Source organism: Mustela lutreola, chromosome 3 (assembly GCF_030435805.1).
Source record: "Mustela lutreola isolate mMusLut2 chromosome 3, mMusLut2.pri, whole genome shotgun sequence".
In the NCBI taxonomy this organism is placed as follows: Eukaryota; Metazoa; Chordata; class Mammalia; order Carnivora; family Mustelidae; genus Mustela; species Mustela lutreola.
In genome coordinates, this window is record NC_081292.1 from 25,724,867 (window position 1) to 25,744,113 (window position 19,247).

The following is a 19,247-nucleotide window of genomic DNA, read 5'->3' on the forward strand; positions in this document are numbered from 1 at the left end:
GCATTATGCTTAATTATACTAAAGACTTCAGTTTATATTTTGTGGATATTTATTCCTATAAGTGGTGTGTGTGTTTGTGGTTGGGCACTCAAAAATGCCCAACCACAGGCCCACATGCCTGGGCCTGTGGTTGGGCATTAAAAAATGACCTCTAGCATCCACCACTATGCATAGTCGAGAACTCCAAAGTGTTTGGATGAGAAAATTTGATTCTGTACCTTTACTTAAATCAACTAGGTGAAACAAGAAATGGTCCTTTAAGAGAGAATAACTTCAAGACTTTTGAAACTCTCTATTTAAAAAGTTTTCCCTAGCAGGTTCTCACATTTTTATAACAAAACTGTGTTATTTAGTATAACATTCAGATATTTGCAACATATATGTTATACCTTTATCATATATGTTTTATATATATATTTTTTGTCATGGTTGCCCTGTATAATACTCTCCATATACTTTCTAAAACTTTTGGTATTTTCACTTAGATAAAGATATTTACTTGCTTTGCCTGTGGATTTGTCAACATTTTAATTCAGAATATGGGATTCTTATCTCATATGTAAACAACTTGACATTAGTAAATATCTTGTTGAGTATTTGTTTTATGATTGTTTATTTACTCACAGTAAGTGCGAATTTAGTAGATGTATCATTAAATCTTCCTATCATCACTTTCAGCTTAGATTGCAAGTATTTATTCACTCACTTTGCATATTAAATCAACCTGATCACTTGTACCTGATAAACAATAACAAATCCATTTGCAAAATTTAATATTAACTTCCCTATTTAATGCTTAGAAATCTGAATAAGAACATATAATATAAATAGAAATATACATACAGATTCAATTCAGAAAGACAATCTATATTTAAGGTTTCAGTTCTATTTCTAAATTAGTATACACCTAATTAAATTAATTTCTGATCATAGGAAATCTGTTACTTGAATTATTGATTTCTTTTTCACGCTATAAGGATCTATATCTTTTCACATTTTAACATTTCAGAAATCGGAATGCAGATGACAGGGGTTTTGCATTGTTATGTTATGTTGAATTGGTAGAATTTTTTTTTCTTCTTAAAGGTGCATCTTATCATCAAGAGTATCTTATATTCATTTAGTTAGATAATAACATAATCTCATGTAGTTTCAACATAACTATAGCATTTTAATATTAAAAACCCTGTAATATTAATATAGACCTGTTCCTTAAAACTAAATTACAAACTATTCTTTTTCAGGATTGTTTCACCTAAAATTCTCCTAATCTGAGAGACAATTTTATACTAGGTTAACAGTTAAAGTAGATTATATTTCTTTTACACTTTAAGGGCTAATTTCTATTTCAGTTTATCCATCTCTTCTCTAGGTTTAATATTCAAGGTACAAACACACCCACTAATTTGTACTGAAAAATACTAAGCTATAGAGATTTTAGCATACTGGAATTAATAATGTTTAACATGAAAATACCTAAGTTATGTACCTGACTACAATATGCCTCCTAAAAATTATAGCATGTAACAAAGCAGTAGCTTTGTTTTGCTTCATACCCACATACTGCAATTAGTTTTCAAGAGTTACTTCACTTATTGACATGTTTCTTTGGTTCATCTAAGTAGTAGTAAATAAAAGAAGACCTGTAACATACACATTAAATTACATATGCTAAAATTTCTAGATTATCTAAATAATGGCTCAAATAGAATTGTTGCATTAGTTGTATTTAGATTTTATTTTGATGTTATTTTGTATTTTTTCCTTTTGCATGTTTTCATGTTAAATGTTTATTGCATTTTTCTTCATTATATATCGTAATACCACAAAATTATATATCGTAATACCACAGTTAGAATTATTTTGTTAAGCCTTTATTCAAATGTTTCACTAAAATTAATGGAGCATAATATATTTTTATATAAAATAACATGCCAACATAAATATCTAAAAGCCACTTATTTGAACATGTAATTATCTTTAACATGAACTTATGTAGCTATGTACATATTGGGCCATCCACTTATATCTCTAGCATCATATTCTGTTCTTCAATTCTGTTGTAAATTAGACAATAATTACAAAGCAGAGTTGCACAAAATTGTTTTAAAAATCTAAGGCTAAAAATTTGATCACAGTTTAAAATTCAATTATGAAATGAGTTTTCATTTGTTACACTTTCTAAATGACACATTTATAAATGGCTCTATAAGAATTATGCTCAGCCTCTTGAAGATATATTGTTGAAATAAGAAAGACTTCAAAAACATAATTTTCATTATAATGTATAATATAATCTAAATTTAATATTGTAAGGATTACTGTTAAGTAAATTTACCAATTTACATGTGTAACATATGTCATTTTCCATTATCATAGTTCCAAAGATGACATATAGTTATGATTTATAGAAGCATGCATATATATGTAAACCATTTCATTTTATTTTTGTTATATTGAGAAATGTTTTACTAAGGAATATTAATAAAATATACTTTAGACCTGTGTTTATATTGTAAACATCTTATTTTTAAATAGATCTCCAGTAATTTAATGGCAGGATAATCTAATTGTGAAAAACACATCTTGTATACATAATTTGATTTCAAACAAAGAATGGATTTTCTGAATGTACATTTTATTCTTTAATTTGGGTTGTATGTTGTATAACAAATGCATTTAATACTGTGCTATTAAAGATAATGTTTATTTATTTGTGTAGCATACTTAAATTTCTGAAAGAAAACAACATATATTTTAATATTGGATTAGCTATATAATATATTTAATAATGAATTATTGCTATATATAATCCTAAGACTTTTCTCAACATTGGCAATTACCTCATAAAACAGTTATGTATGCAAAACTGTTGAGTGTTTTTAAACTGTTAAATGGTAATTGTTGCATTTTGACAATTTTAAAATCTGTGTTTCATACACTGCCAAATTAAAGTGGTACCAAAACCAGTATTCTAAATTAGTCTACATTTTAGATAAAATGATTATATAATATATGATATAACTGTATGGTGATTGATGATTTTATTGCCTTATAAAGGAAATCAATGTTATTTTTATGTAAGTTATTCCATTTTATAATCAAACATATTTAACTACATCTAGATGCACCTATGTCTCCTACTATTATAAGATATGATTACTTTTCACTCTACAGAAATTTGAACATTCTAAATAAACCCATTTCACACAAAATTTGTATGCTTTTAAGGGTTGGGAATTATAACACAAATCTTCAAGTAACTCTCACTTATGCAAATAAATCTTCAGGTTCCACACTTTTCCAAAATGATGACTTTGAAAGTTAAAAACAAAATTGTTAGTTTTCCTCCCTTTGGGATTTCTCTTCATTATATGTTTGAAATATGACCTTGCCATGGTAAAAATTATGATCATATTTCCTTTATGAAATTCATTTTATTTATTATTGTTAATATTATTTTAACATTATTAACTTTATTCACTTATTTTTTCTTTTGATGAATATTTCTTGAGCATCTACTGTGTACCAGACACCGTTCTAGATGCGAGGTATTCAGCAGTGAATGGAACAGAATAACAAAAATCTCAGCATTCGGGGAGCTTGCATTCTAGTGTCAGGAAGAAAGAATATGAGCACAAAATATACATAAAACATTGGAGCTAGTTAGTAAAATATCTGGTTGAAATATGTATCTGTTTGGAGTATGATTGTTAGATAAATTGTTTTATTCAATCCTTTATTCCAACTTTCCATCCAGTTCTACATTCAAGCTGAGGTTAGTACTGAATCACCACCACCACTAGCCAGAAATAGAATTCTGTTGCTGAAGATTTTAAGTCTGGAATTGCTAGCAAATCCTGGATCTAAAGGCTATGAAAGATCAGTTTTAACTCTCAAATTTGGTCAAGACCTGTATTTATCTTGTTTTCAAGAAAATGGGTATTTGGAATTGGTCTATAGGTTTTGGATTAGTTACAGAAGCAACATAGATCCCCAAGAATTACCCCAGAATTATTGACCCATACACAAGAGATTATTCATGATCAGCTGTAATGACTTCAGTGATGGAAGATAATAAATAGCTATCCAGTTTATTCCTTGTAGTAAGGCTAGAACTTTGACTTGTGATAGTGTGCACTTTTTTGTATACTTCTAAGACTGTATTTTGCAACATATGTTTATCGTTAAGTGGTTTTCTTTTTTAAACTAAAACTGAAAGCCTAGAAATTTCAATACAGTTATCCAAAGTTTTCCAATATTAGTTTTTCATCCTCCCTGATTTTATACTTCCTTTCTAAAGTGGAAGGTGCAGTTAAATTCCCCAGGTGAATAATACGGATCAGGTAATTGTTTTTATAGTAATAAGCACATGGGCATTCCAAATACCTGATCTATCCTGAGGTTAATTACTAAATGTTAGTCTTGCAAGCATAGTTATTGCTTAATCATATGATTAAAGAAAAATCTTACTAAATATTAGCTTAGTAAATCTTATTGGCCAATTTGCGTAACCAACATGGATTTAGGAGATAGTAATATTCACAAAATGGCTTGGATAAATACTCAATAGCAACTTCTTCCTGACTGATGTTTTAGAGTATATTAAAGGTCTTTAAAATAATCTCATAATTGTCATACCATATTTATCTTTGGCTCCCTCAAAATACAATAATTTAATTCTTTTGAATTTCTCTATCAAATTTACCAAGGTATAATAATTTAGGCTGGCAGAATTAGTAGCAGATATGTATCCCTTTATTTGCTTATGAATGAGAGGACCCCATGTTTGACTTCCTTTCAGCTTTAAAGCAGAAATCAGAATTACTGGTCTTACTAGCCACCTGCCTGCAACATAAAAGGGGGAAAAAAAATGTAGAGCATGCCCAAACCACATTAAGTGGTTAAGCTATTTTCTTCTTGCAGAATGGTTAAAATATTCCTTGTATTTTTGCTACAATATCTAATTATACTTTGTAGATAGAAGTTCAAGATGCAATTTATTGAGAAGGCAAGTATATGAAAACATATCACTCACCTGCCTTAAAAAATATTAAGAAGCTTTCTAAGCAGGACCTGATGATTATGCCTAATTTGTAGCTGTACTTCCAAAATTCAGTATTTTTTTCTTGTTAAGCATTTTAGATGTCAAGACCATTTTGAATGTATCTTCATTCCATTTTATACTTTTATTATAAGTTACTTTTTTCATTTTTTAAGAATTATGTCCTACCATGGGTAATCTTTTAAAAAGGTTTAGGTGATAGAAAAAGAAAACCCTAATTTGGCACCTTTAAACTCTATTTTTAAATTACTATGAATCTTTAATAAGGTTAGGAATGTAGAGAAATATATGCCACGAAGTGCCTGTGAGACATTTGGATATTCGCAACCATTTATTAAAGCTAGTTTTGTATGAATAAAGGTTCTGAGCTATTAGTTAATTTTCAATCATTTCTAAATATTATTTTTAAGATGTTGAAAATTGGCTAGTCTCAAGTTTTACTTTAAAATAGTGAAAAATATTACCAAAAATACAAAAACAACCCACTAAAGTCTAAAGCATGTATAGCTCATGACATTGAACATTTTATCATGTGGCGACTTTCCGGCAAGTGAGGTTAAGATAGACATTTACATAGAATAGTTATTTCAGAGCTTTATTTTTTTAATCATTTTGTTTTAATTTTGGCTTTGATTTTAAATTTTCTTTCACTTGCTTATCTTAAAATAGAAATGTTTGATGTTTTTCCCAGAAATTATGAAGAGATATGGCACAGACTATTCGAAGCATACTTTTTGAGAAAAGTGTGGTTACACAGTTACCCATTCTGTCAAAATTTGTCACTTGCCAGGAATTCATTACTAATATTCATCTGTAGATAAATAACAAAGAAGATTGATTCAGTGCAACATAAAGGGTTTACTGCTTCGCCTCCCTGCCCCAAAATGTGTTACAGTGCAAATGTGGTATATTTGCGTGTGATATCTATTCATAGGTTGAGTGATACAAAGCAATCATCTGATCTGGTTACTTCGCATTCTAGGGGCGTGATTGTGTTTTGCCTCTTCATGTTGGTTATCCTTAAGGTAATAGAAGGGAATATAATTTATTAAACTTATCAGAAAAAAATAAAATTTAAAAGAAAAAGTTAGCATCTAGTGCTACTGTGTCCCACAGGTTCTTCTACATTGGCCCACACTACCTCCACTGGTGAGTTAGAGGAGCATAACAGGACTTCCACTGGTGCTTTTGCTGTTGCTAGCACATCTGCAGATGTTACTGTATCCAGTGTTACAGCTGTCACCATCCATAGACTTTCCGTGGAACAGCGAGTGCAAGTTACGAATCTCAGAAATTCAGGTCTGGACCCCAACACGTCCAAGGATGGGCTCTCTCCTCATCAAGCAGATACACAAAGTACAAGGAGAAGACCAAGAAATGCTGAACAGATAGAAAGAACTAAAGAGCTTGCAGTTGTTACTCATAGAGGTATTGGATGTTATTTTACTTGTGCCCATTTAGTTATAGCAAAAGCTATATTTTCGTAATGATTCCAAGTAGAGAATGAGCTGAAAGAGAGCCAAACTGTAGGAAGCAAAAGAAAAACTTTAAAGTAGCTGAAAAATACAGATAGTAATAGCCAAAACCTGAATCATTTGAAAGCACAAAAAAAAAAAAAAAAGTGAAATGCAAATATTGGGTGGGAGTGGGGGTAAAAGTAGAAAGAAAAGAATGCATAAAAGAGATCATAAAAACAAGTACTAAATATCTATATCTATTGCATATTACATGCCAGTTATGATGTTGAGTTAATTTGAAATAAAATAGCCAGTTTCTATTAATAAGTGTGCATATTGACACATTGGTTATTTATCCTTTGTAGCAATTTTCAGCATTTGCATGAAATTTTTATGTTACACAGATGCTATTGAACAATTAAGAAAATAGATAATTTGGACACAATGGAAGCATTCTATCTGGTGATTATTTTATGAAGTTTTCTCTTCTACATCTAAATTACCTATTGCCTGAGCTATATGATTGTACTGAGATTTCTCATTTTGAAAAGGTAACAGCTATTCATTGAGATTATGGATCAAAATTTAAATATCCATTAACTTTTTAATTTCTATAGTAAAAAGGCCAAATCATATGTTGGTAATTTTCCAGTTAATTAATGTTGTAAGCCTACCTTTTACAAAGTTAGGAAGTGTAGCAAGTGTATTTTTCTGTTTCTTGGTAGCAAGTTTCATTGAGCAGTTCATGAGAAAAAATCAGTGTAGTGTCAAAAATAAAGGGACTTACTTCATTTATATTGATATATGCTTCGGTGGAAATACTAATTAATTGAACATGTTTCAAGTACAAAATACCTACTCCAACTCTATTTCCAACTCATCATCATGTGTTTTCCAAAATGGTTATGTTTTATGTAGTGCGGTTAGGAATGGTTTATACAGAGCACGATATAAGTGATGGAAAGCATTCTGGCTCAGTGTACATGAAGGAGAAACACAAAGACATCTTTATTTAAGTTGGTTGAAAATCATACAGAAATAGATCAGAAATTCATTTCCATCAAAATTCATACTGACAGTATTTTAGTTTTCTTTACTAACCATCTTAAAATGAATTCTAAACATATAGTAGTCTCCTTTAAAGAATTAAATCAATATCACCTTGCTTCTCTATTCACTTTCATATCATATTTCCACTGCTAAGAATATAGGAGTAATTATAAATTGATGATTTGCTTAATCAAGTATACACTCTTTCTTAGTAGCAGGAAATTTAAAAGTGTAAATGTTATTCTATTAAAGAAAACTTCCCTTCAGTTTTTTCACTCTCTTTGGAAAACTGCATGAGCTAACACTGACAACTCTGTAATCCATTGAATAAAAGACAGATAATTCTCAAACATAAGTTTATTATATAAATCAAGTAATAATACAAATACTGCTGTAGTCAAAGTTTACCACCAAGTGATCTGAGAAACTCTGGGGTTATAAATTAATATTTTATAGAACTAGGAAAAATAATTCATTTTGAAAAGAGAATAAACAGTAGAGTAAATAAATAATACTATTCAATATTATTGAATAAAAAATTGATTTAAAAATTACTCAATTTAGGGATGCCTGGGTGGTTCAGTTGGGTAGACAACTGCTTTCGGCTCAGGTCATGATCCCGGAGTCCCGGGATCGAGTCCCGCATCAGGCTCCCAGCTCCACGGGGAGTCTGCTTCTCCCTCTGACCTTCTCCTCGCTCATGCTCTCTCTAACTCTCTCTCAAATAAATCAATAAAATCTTTAAAAAAATTACTCAATTTAAAATTTTGAACCACATTTAAATAAATTTAATTAAGCGTATTACTTCCTTGATAAATTCTAAGTCAGTACTCAAGTTTTCTCAATTGTCATAGTCTTCTCACTCTATTTTAGAGCTAATACATGTTTCATCCTTTTGCATATTCTTTCTAAAATAGTGTTTTTGGATATAATAGCCATTTGGTTGTGCCATCTACTTTTGAAGTAAATATTTCTTAGTTATTTATGTTTAAATTATATGTATGGAAAATGTTCTAAATGGTATATTATTTTTTCAGTGACTTAAATTATTATACTTTCATCAAATTTCTATATGAATTAGACTTAGTCCTTCTGACTCTTCTTCAGTAATCTGCTGTTTCAGTGATTTCAGATACCTAGTTATTACATTTGAGGCACAAATTTTTAACATTTTGAATTAAAAACTTTAGGTCAATGTTAGAAATAAAAGAGGTATATCATCCCTATGTCTATTAATGCTTTTGAAAACACTCAATATTTAGCTATATTTTCAGACACAATATAGACTTTGAAAACTTGACTGTTAACAGGGCCAAATTTCTAAATTGGAATCAGCTGACATCAAAGCAGTATTCTTTATAAAAATAATTCCAGCTCACCAGACATACCTGGAATGTCTACTGAGTACCAGGATGTGTTCTAGAAAATAAAGATAACAGATGACCCCCCTCCTTCAAGAGATTGAGATAGAGTGGAAGAAACAGAGAAATTAATCTGGTGCTACAAGAAAAATTTTGTAAAGCTCATCACTGATTAGATACTCAAAGAGTTACAGGGTATATGCTGACAGTGAGTCACTTAATTGACATAGTGAATGAGTCAGTAAACATAATGCAAAACTAATTTCTTAGTTTTTTTCTAGGTATTTTAAAGAACACAAATCAGTTTTTGTTCTTCTATTCCAAGGTCCACAATGTAGGCAGAATTGTCTTTAAAACCTGGACCATATACACAATAGAATATTATTACTCACACATCAGAAAGGATGAATACCCAACTTTTGCATCAACATGGATAGAAGTGGATTAGATTATGCTAAGTGAAATAAGTCAAGCAGTCATTTATCATATAGTCAATTATCATATGGTTTTACTTGACATAATTGACATATGATATGACATAATTGACATATGATATGACATAAGATAATTGACATAAGTTAATTATCATATCATAAGTCAATTGACACAAGTCAATTATATGGTTTTACTTCTTTGTGGAACATAAGAAAGAGCATGGAGGCTATTAGGAGAAGGAAGGGAAAAAACCGTGAGAGACTATGGACTCTAGGAAACAAACTGAAGGTTTTAGAGCAGGGCGGTTGGAGGGATGGGTTAGCTCAGTGATGGGTATTATGGAGGACACGTATTGCATGGTGTACTAGGTGTTACATGCAAATAATGAATCACGGAACACTGCCTCAAAAACTAATTATGTACTGTATGGTGACTAACATAATATAATATAAAAATAAATAAATAAAACCTGATCACATCACACCACTGCATTAAAGCTTCCAATGGCTTCTCCATGATCTTAGGAATAAAGCCAAGATTTGGTGATGACGCACAAGAAATTCCATGATCTGGCTTTTGTCCGTATCTCCAAATTCATCCTGCAGGACTTTCATAGTTACTCTATTTTTTTTTGCCAAACAGAAATTCTTTTAATTGTCCAAACATAGCGTGTTCTTTTCTATTTGAAGCCACTTTTATGAACTATTCTTTCCATCCTTTCAATCATATCATTCTAATTCCTTTTTGAAATTTTAGTTTAAATTATCAACTCCAGAAAAGTTAGTTTTCTCTCTTTTAACTCACCATTGTACTCTGTACTTCTCCTGCATTTGTAATCACTAGCCCTATGGCTTGACCTATAAAATTTTCCTCTCTGAGGAAGGGAGTGCGTAGTCTGGCTCATGCTGTATTCCCAGGGCTTAGAACAGCTTCTGAACCATAGACATATTTAAATAATATTTGTTAAACTAATGGATTTATATTTATAATATGACCACTAAAACTTTCACTTAAATTTCTTAGAAGTCTTAAAATTATAATTTTCAATATATTCAAATATCTATATATTTCAGTATTTTAATTCATAAAAAGCATCTTATTCTCATGAACCCACAATAGTATATTGCTTTTATATATTACCACTTCAAAATTCACAACATAAAACTAGATATAAGTGACTTGCTTATAATCCTTATCCATTTATAAAATCGAAGGATATTTATAGTTAAACCCAAGAAAACTATAAAGTTGATAAATTTCATATGAATAAATATTAATGTTATGCAATGAATATTATTTTGCTGAAAGTCATTACCATTTAAAGCATATATGTGATAGAGATTGTGATAGCCTAGTTTCCTTTGAGGTGTTCAAGTCCATGCTATTTTATGCTATATGATAATTTAATTTTTCATAATTTTTCTTTAGTCACACTACAATTTCATTTTTTAAAGATTTTATTTATTTATTTGACAGAGGTTGCAAGTAGGCATAGAGGCAGGCAGAGAGAGAGAGAGGGAATGTAATTTCGTTTTTATTTTGTGATATCTTGTTTTTTTTTAAGATTTTATTTATTTATTTGACAGAGAGAGATATCACAAGTAGGCAAAGAGGCAGGTAGAGAGAGAGGAGAAAGCAGGCTCCCTGCCAAGCAGAGGACCTGATGCGGGCCTTGATCTCAGGACCCTGAGATCATGGCCTGAGCAGAAGGCAGAGGCTTAACCCACTGAGCCACCCAGATGCCCCTTGTGATATCTTTTGATCATTACTAGTTTCCAATTTATTCTCAATAATTTGAGGCATTAAAGTACTTACAGTTTACATCAGTATCACTATAAACTCAAAGGAGACATGGACACAGAAATTGCACATAGTATTTGGTACTTGTACTTGTGTGTTGTGGACTCAATCTATGTATTAACTTACTATAAATCAGCATAGCTAGATACTTTATTAATAATAGACACACCATTAATGAATAAGTAGGAAAAAACTTGAATGTTTATCAAAGATATCTCCAATTCTCTATAGAATACTCTTCCAATTAATTTTCCTACTATACTATAGTTAAAACATCAGTTAATTTGGGATGCCTGGGTGGCTCAGTTGGTTGAGCATCTGCTTTTGGCTCAGGTCATGGGGTTGAGTTCCGTATCAGGCTCTTTGCTCAGCGAGGAGCCTGCTTCTCCTTCTGCCTACTGCTCCCCCTGTTTGTGCTCACTCCTAATCTCTCTCTCTCTCTCTCACACAAGTAAATAAATAATCAGTTAACTCAATTTCAATAATCTTCTTAAAATATTTTTTCACTTTCTACTTATTCAGTAAAAGGAAACCATTTCCAATTTTCTCTATTAAAAAAAATTTCAACATTGAAATAAAAAGTAAGAAAGAATACTAAAAAACAGTGTTGTTTTAGATCTTCTTTAAACTGTGTACTAGCACACACCACAGTTTCCTGTGGTCATAGCATCCAATAGTCCCAGCTTTTATTGACTGGATTTTAGTCCACTTATGCTACCTATTATGTGTGAGACCCTGTGCAGGTTACACGAACTATCAGAGCTCTATTTCCATATCTGTAAAATAGTGTCATTGTATTACAGTAGGGTTTCTGTGAGGGTTAAACATGGTATTAAGTGGAAGTGCTAAAAAATGTTAGGTATTTTTTCCCCAGTGGAAAGTTAAAACCAAATTGCCCAGCATTGCTAGTTAGTTCTGGTTTGAGAGGTTTGAGAACTAGAGGTTTGGGAACTAGGTTTGAAAACTAGACTGAGTCTGTATTTGCCCCTTGTTAACTCTCTGGTCTTGAGCAATTACTTCAACTCTAAAAGCTCAACTTCTTAGTAATGGAGAAAACCTGCGTCATAGTTAGCTGTGTGGAAAAATACAGCGCAGTTGTTTTCTTGTTTCAACAAATTCTAATTACTGTTACTTGTATTATTATTCATCAAATATGTTTTAACTCTTGCTGTGTGCATGACATTGTACTGGAGAGGAGAGGTATAAAAATGAAGAATGCAAGCTATGCCATCAGGAGGTCTGTATAATTTATTAAAAAAATAGTAATTAAAAAATCATTGTGAGAAACACTACCCAGAACAGTATTTTTGAAATGCTGTTGAAGAAAGGAGAGTGACTAAATACTTCTGAATGTAATAAGTTGAGGAAGGCTGTATAGAAGATATTAGAACTAGTTTTTGAAATAGGAATCAAAGTTTCAAACTAGTAAATTGTGTTTATCACAAGATGCATTGAAAATGGTTTGACTAGATACTTGTGCTGAATAAAAATATGAGGAGTGTATACCAAAATAAACACAAGAAGTGTTCAACTATATTGATAGGAGTTTACATTTATATAAATAATCTATAAACAATTGATATTTTTAGTTTGCAAAATGCCCAGATGTCTAAAATTAGATAATCTAATAATATATAGTAATATTTAAATTTCACCCAAATACTTTTACCTTAACAATAGGTTCTTTTGAAATTAATTATTAATATTTACTTAAAACACCTTTTTCAATAATCCCTAAACCCTATAGTTCAGTATAGTTCAGCCCTAAGATATTTAGGCTCAATTAAGATAACAGGACCTATGTAATAACATAATTAAAACATTACAAGTAGAGTGTTCCTGTACTTCTAGAATTATATACTTGAGAATTATCTAGAATATTTCAGATTCATCTAATACAACATCGTTATTGTGTAAAGAAAATTGTGGCCCGGCAGAGAATGTAATGAAAAGCTAGTTTATATTGCTAGATCATTCTTTCTTTCATTTATCCAGGATTTATAAGGGCCTAATATATTCAAAGCCTTGTATTAGATGTTATTAATGTTAAAGTAATATAGATGAGTGGCACAATGGTGTTTCTTTCTCAGGAAGTTTATAGTCATGCCATTTAAAAAATAATCATTAAGATGTGTTTCTCCACATAATTTAGTTTAACATTTTTTGTATTATGAAATATATCTTTTTTTTTCAATATGTAGACAAGTTCTGTTAGCTGTTAATGAGTAGCATTGTTAGCTGCTGTTTTCAAGTATAAAATGTGGATATATTCTTCTGAAGAGTTCCTATACATCGATATATAATTATAAACTCTCTTTTATTGTTTGTCCTAGTAGCATATTAACTTAGATGATTATAACATGTTGCAGAGTCAAATGTGTTATGAGCATTTTGTAGCCATAGTTGCTGTTTATTTTTATTTATTTATTTATTTTTAAAGATTTTATTTATTTATCAGAGAGAGAGAGGGAGAGAGAGCAAGCACAGGCAGACAGAATGGCAGGCAGAGGCAGAGGGAGAAGCAGGCTCCCTGCCGAGCAAGGAGCCCCATGTGGGACTCGATCCCAGAACGCTGGGATCATGACCCGAGCCGAAGGCAGCTGCTTAACCAACTGAGCCACCCAGGCATCCCAATTTATTTTTTATTTATTTGCAGCATAACAGTATTCATTATTTTTGCACCACACCCAGTGCTCTATGCAATCCGTGCCCTATCTAATACCCACCACCTGGTACCCCAACCTCCCACCCCTGACATAGTGTAGTCAGTTTTTCCATAGTAGTCAATTTTTCCATAGTATGTTTAATAGTATTTTTAATCATATCAATAGGATCAAACAGAGCTTCAGTTTGATTTACTAATAGGAAATTACATTTAACTAAAATTGAATATGAGGTAGACTTCCTCCTTCTTTATAATAGCAACCTAAAAGGAAACCTCTTTTAATCATTAGTTTTTTACTAGAACTCTTTTTATTTTTTTTTCACCTTTAAGATAAGAGTGGTTAATTCAGCATAAAACTTCATTTTAGCTCAGCAGTTTTAATCTAAAAAAAGCATTATTTTTTTTTCATTTTTGTCATTAGCAATATTTTCTTCAAGTTAGCTCATCTTAGCACTTACATTGCTTAACAGAAAAGAGAAAACACTATCAGACAAGCTAAAATTTCTAGTTTAATTCAGATATCAAATTCTGATACATAACAACTTTGTTCAAAAAAACCCTGTAATATGACAAAAACTTTATTGTATTGAAGTGATAGATTTTGGGTGTCTACTATAGGCCTTCCACTAATAGGCTATCTGGCTACATGTAAAATTTTAAGTATTTTCAACAGCTTGTAAGCAACTAATACTGTTTCCAAAAATTCTATTAATAGTTTTATAGAGTATACACTTGTAAATCTAGAACATATTCTCTTTTTCAATCTTCAAAAGCAATAGCACAATAGAGAAGTTAATTTATGCATGATTACTTAGATATTTATGGATATTGATATTTGGCCATCAAATATTAAGGTTTTTATTGAACATATTATCTGTTTGCTAAGCATGTGATGAATTCCAAAGAAGTAGAATATGGTCTTTATTTTTAAAGGAAAATTGGTAGGGATAAAACTACAGAGAAAAATTATCTGTCACATCTAAGAAAAAGAATTGCTACAGAATCAATACGATATGTGAGTGGGGATGAGTTATAGCTATCTTCAAATGTGTGATGTGTTATTATTTATAAGAGAGATCAAAGGTGTTTGGCCATAGGTTGTAGAACTTTTATGGAACCACGGGGAGATAAAAAGTATTATAAAGAAAACTTCTAACATCAAGTTTTGTTCAAATACAGATTTTGTGTTTCAGGAATCAGTAAATTCCCAAATCACTAATAAGATATTCAAGCATAGCTTGATGGACAAATTAGATATTTAGAAAGCATTTAAGCATCAAAGAGTTTATCGGTAATATGATTGTTACTGCCCCTTCTAATCCCAAGTGTCTATAAATCTATCCAGATATATATTAATTAAATGTATTTACCATCATCTTCTATTTCTTCTTGATGTTTGAATTGATGTGATCTTATTGTTATGGTTATCCCATTGTAATAGCCAATGTTAAAACAGTCATAGACGTGGCCAGCACTAATATCAAGGAAGTTGAAGATTGGCTCTCTCCTTATTTTCATAGATGAGAACTCAGCCAAATAAACACTTCTTTTGGATATCAGTGCCTACCTATATACCTTAAATTCTAAAAACTCTCCATCTGAGGATCTAATTCTAGCCTTTTAAATTAGTGTCTAAGATGACAAAGTTGCTTTCTTCAGGATCTCCTTTTCTTTTTTGTTTTCTTTCCTCTTCTTCCTTCCTTCCTTTTTTGACTTTCTGGATTTTTCCCCTTCATCTCTTTTTCTCAGTCTGTTTCTTTTCTCAGTTATTTTCTTTCACAGTCTTGGTTCCTCTCTGCCTCCCTCTTTCCTCCCTCCTTACCTTCCTTCCTTCTTCAACAAATATTTACTGAGTTACTTACACACCAGACTCTTCCAGTTCTTGAGTAAGTGACATTGAACAAAAATGAGTAGACCCTGCTTCATTGAGTTTATATTCAATTGAGGAGAAAAAGACAATATGCAAATAAACAAAAAACAACGATGGTAGCAGGGATCGTGCAGGAAATTAAAACAGGCTGTGCAATGTATGGGTGACTACCTTAGTTTAGAGAGCAGGAAAGGCTTCTTTGAGGAGGTAAAAGTTAAAGTGAGACCTGAACATCATGGAAGAAGACAGCCATGTTAAGATCACAGGAGAAAGCTTATCACATAGAGAAAACAACAGGCTAGAAGGAGTTTGAATTTTGCTTGAGAAAAAGGCCAGTGTGCTGGAGTTCCGTGGCCACGGAGGAGAGGGGTGGAGATGAGGTGGGAAACTGGTGGAAACCACAGATCATATAGGTTCTTAGGCTGAGGTAAAGAGTTTTATTTTAATCTAAATGAGGCAGGAGCCACTGGTGGTTTTTAGCAGGGAAGTGATATTATCTAATATAACTTTCTTTTTTGTTTAAAGATTTTATTTATTCATTTGACAGAGATGACAGGTAGGCAGAGAGGCAGGCAGAGAGAGAGGGAGAAGCAGGCTCCCCGCTGAGCAGAGAGCCTGAATGCAGGGCTTGATCCCAGGATCCCAAGATCATGACCCGAGCCAAAGGCAGAGGCTTTAACCCACCTAGCCACCCAGGCGACCCCTAATAAAACTTTCTTTAAGATGTTATTTCAACAGGAAATTAAATTAAAAATTTGAATAGGAGCAGACAGACAAATTAGTAATGTATACAGAGGTGGAAATAATAGTTGATAGAGACTGGGAGTCCAAGTCTTAGACTGTGCTTCTCAATCTTCAATGTGAATGTAAATCACCTGGCAGTCTTGTTCAAATGCAGATTGTGATTTGGTGGAATTGGGTGGGATCTGGGGTTCTGCACTTCTAACAAGACTACAGGTTATGTTGATACACTGAATAGCAAGAATTTACGTGAGGATGATTGTCATGGGGAAAGAGCATTACTTGTCAGATACTACCTGCTCTCTCTCTACTCTCCAAGAGATCTTGTTCTTCACTTGAAATATTCCCAATGCTGATAAACTATCTCATAAGTTATAGTAAAAGTTATATTTTAATTCTGTAGGAATTACTCTAGTGGTGAGAAATTCATGAGTAGAGGGGATATTTTAGGGTGATGGATTTCTTGGGTCAATTTTAATGACAATAGTTCTGTCAACTCCTAAAAATGACAAAGCTGATTATATTAGTTATGATTTCACTGGGAAGATCAATGAATGTATGGATAACTGTTGAAAGTATTTCCACATCAAATTTTAATTAATCTATTAACTTTTATGCTAAAATCTATAACTTGAAAGGATTTTTAAAAAATGTATTATCAAATAACAGAAAGAAAAAAATACGAAGATTAGTTTCCCTTTACTTACTATGTTTCAAATCTCTGGAGAGTTAATTTATAGATGAAGCAAAACAGTGAAAAGAAGGATACAAAATTTGATTATCAAATCAAATATTTTCATGATTGAATAATTAACCATTATATTCTGTTTAATAGAAATGGCAAGTTGCATTTGCCTGCTTGAATTCCCAGGTCTTTCTTTATGAGACTAAGTGATGTATTGATTTTCATGATGCATAACATAAGTAATAACAGAATAATTTATGACTTTTTGAAAATTATCTGGTTGCATACGATTCTTGTAAGATATTTTTATTATATTAATTATTGATTTTTTATGGAAAAACTTTGATATTGGTCAAATAGATATATATTTAATAGATAGGGAATTATTAACATTTAGATGAGCGTACTACATATAAATATTGACTACTGCATGCTTTATCAATATCTTGTCATTTTTTTGTTTTGTTTTTTTCATTGTTCTCTTGACTTTTTCCTAATTATATTATGTGGTGGAAAACTGTGTTCAGTGTCAATATTTGTAGCAATTTAAAAATCCATGTCTAGAAATGTACCGATTTATTATTTAAATACATAATTATTTATTAATTATCATCCTCACTTTCTATTCCATTACATTTCATCACATCTGTAAAATTGTCAAAACTATGCTATTCATATCAGTGAATATATTTTTATATTTCTAATTCTTTTATATTTTGTTGAATAAGTTGCTCTTAAGGGAGAAGGAAGAGAAAAAATAAAATGTTAGAATTTACTTGATAATAGGTTTATGTATTTTAAAAAAGTATTAGATAAAAATACCCTGAATGCCTGAGGACCTTTATGACAATATTAAGCAACAAAAACATTTTTTTCACAACTGAGAAATTTGCAAGTAACTATTTTAACATTTTAATCCAATGCTACCCCTCAAGCCATGCTTTTGAGTTATTCCTTTGCAAGGATTTTAAGAACTACTGATGACCCCGTGTTTCTGTTTTCCTTTGAGTAGATTTTAGAAAGCATATATCTTTTCATATTAATTGGAACTATCATCTCAAGAATGATGGTCTTCATAAATGCTATTTTTTTTCAGATTTTCAACCCCATCATTACACTTTTTAGTAATTGTTAATCATATATCTTAGTAGCTTATTCCTTATATTAACATGCCATTTCTTATTTTTATAGAATGGGCAAACAGAGGAAGAAAATATATACTACATTAAAAAGGAAAGTTTAAAGATTGGAGATGAAAATGGTTTTATGTGTCATTGATTTCCCCAGAGCTCATTATCTTACCTGTGAATGATGGTCACAGTAAATGTGATGCTTGTCACTTTTAAATCTTTTCCCTTGTTAAAATATTTTGAAGGGGCTAGACTTTCTATTTGTGCTCAAAGTTGGTGCCAAAGTGGACTCCTCTGCTTTTTGGAGTATGAAAGAATGGTCCTATGTTAGAGACATTTTTAACTTGTTCAGAATTATTTCAGGGCATTTTCACCCACTTTTGCAACAAGCTGCTTCCCTTGCATGTAGTTTTCTAGAGCATATGGCTGCCCTGCTGTGCACAGAGTGAAATCACACAATTAAGTTTTACAATTTTAGGAAGAGCAGAGCCTTCATATATGGTAGAACAGCATGGTATTAGGTTTGGGGTGCATTGCATAGAATATTTTTCTCTTCACAATTACATCATTTATATTCTAAATCATGGACTGTTGCTTTTTAGTGCTGATGGTTGATTTTTCTTTATTTAAAATATTCTTCAAATGGCATTTCTTCCTCAATACTAAATGGGATTAAAGTGAAAAATTTCTAGACTGACTTTTGTCTAGATCCCAGAACAGGTAGAAATTTTTCATTTAAAAGGCTTACATTAAGAAAAAAAAAATCGACTCTCCTGAACTTTCCATTAGAAAGGAATGCAGCCAAAGATGGTTTAACTAAGAAGATTACAGGATGATTTGAAATTCATATAGCAGTTGGTTTGTACTACACCTTTTTTATTCATCTGTTCACATTTTTAAAATAAAGTATTAAGAGACTTCAAGCCATAGGACTATACTTGGTACTATAAGTAAATAATCAATATCTCCATTCAATATTAAGTTAATG

General features: G+C 31.2%; 1 protein-coding gene across 2 annotated transcripts in view; it reads left to right on the forward strand.

The window, feature by feature from the left end:
• CSMD3 (CUB and Sushi multiple domains 3) overlaps nt 1-19,247 on the forward strand; it is a 1,244,673-nt gene that overhangs the window by 485,134 nt on the left and 740,292 nt on the right. Inside the window, exon 7 of one of the 2 annotated variants that reach the window (XM_059165746.1) lies at nt 6,182-6,493. The exons of the other annotated variant lie outside the window; for it this stretch is intronic. Coding sequence (XP_059021729.1) covers nt 6,182-6,493 — 312 coding nt within the window. The remainder of the gene's footprint in view (nt 1-6,181; nt 6,494-19,247) is intronic. 2 annotated transcript variants of the gene reach the window in all.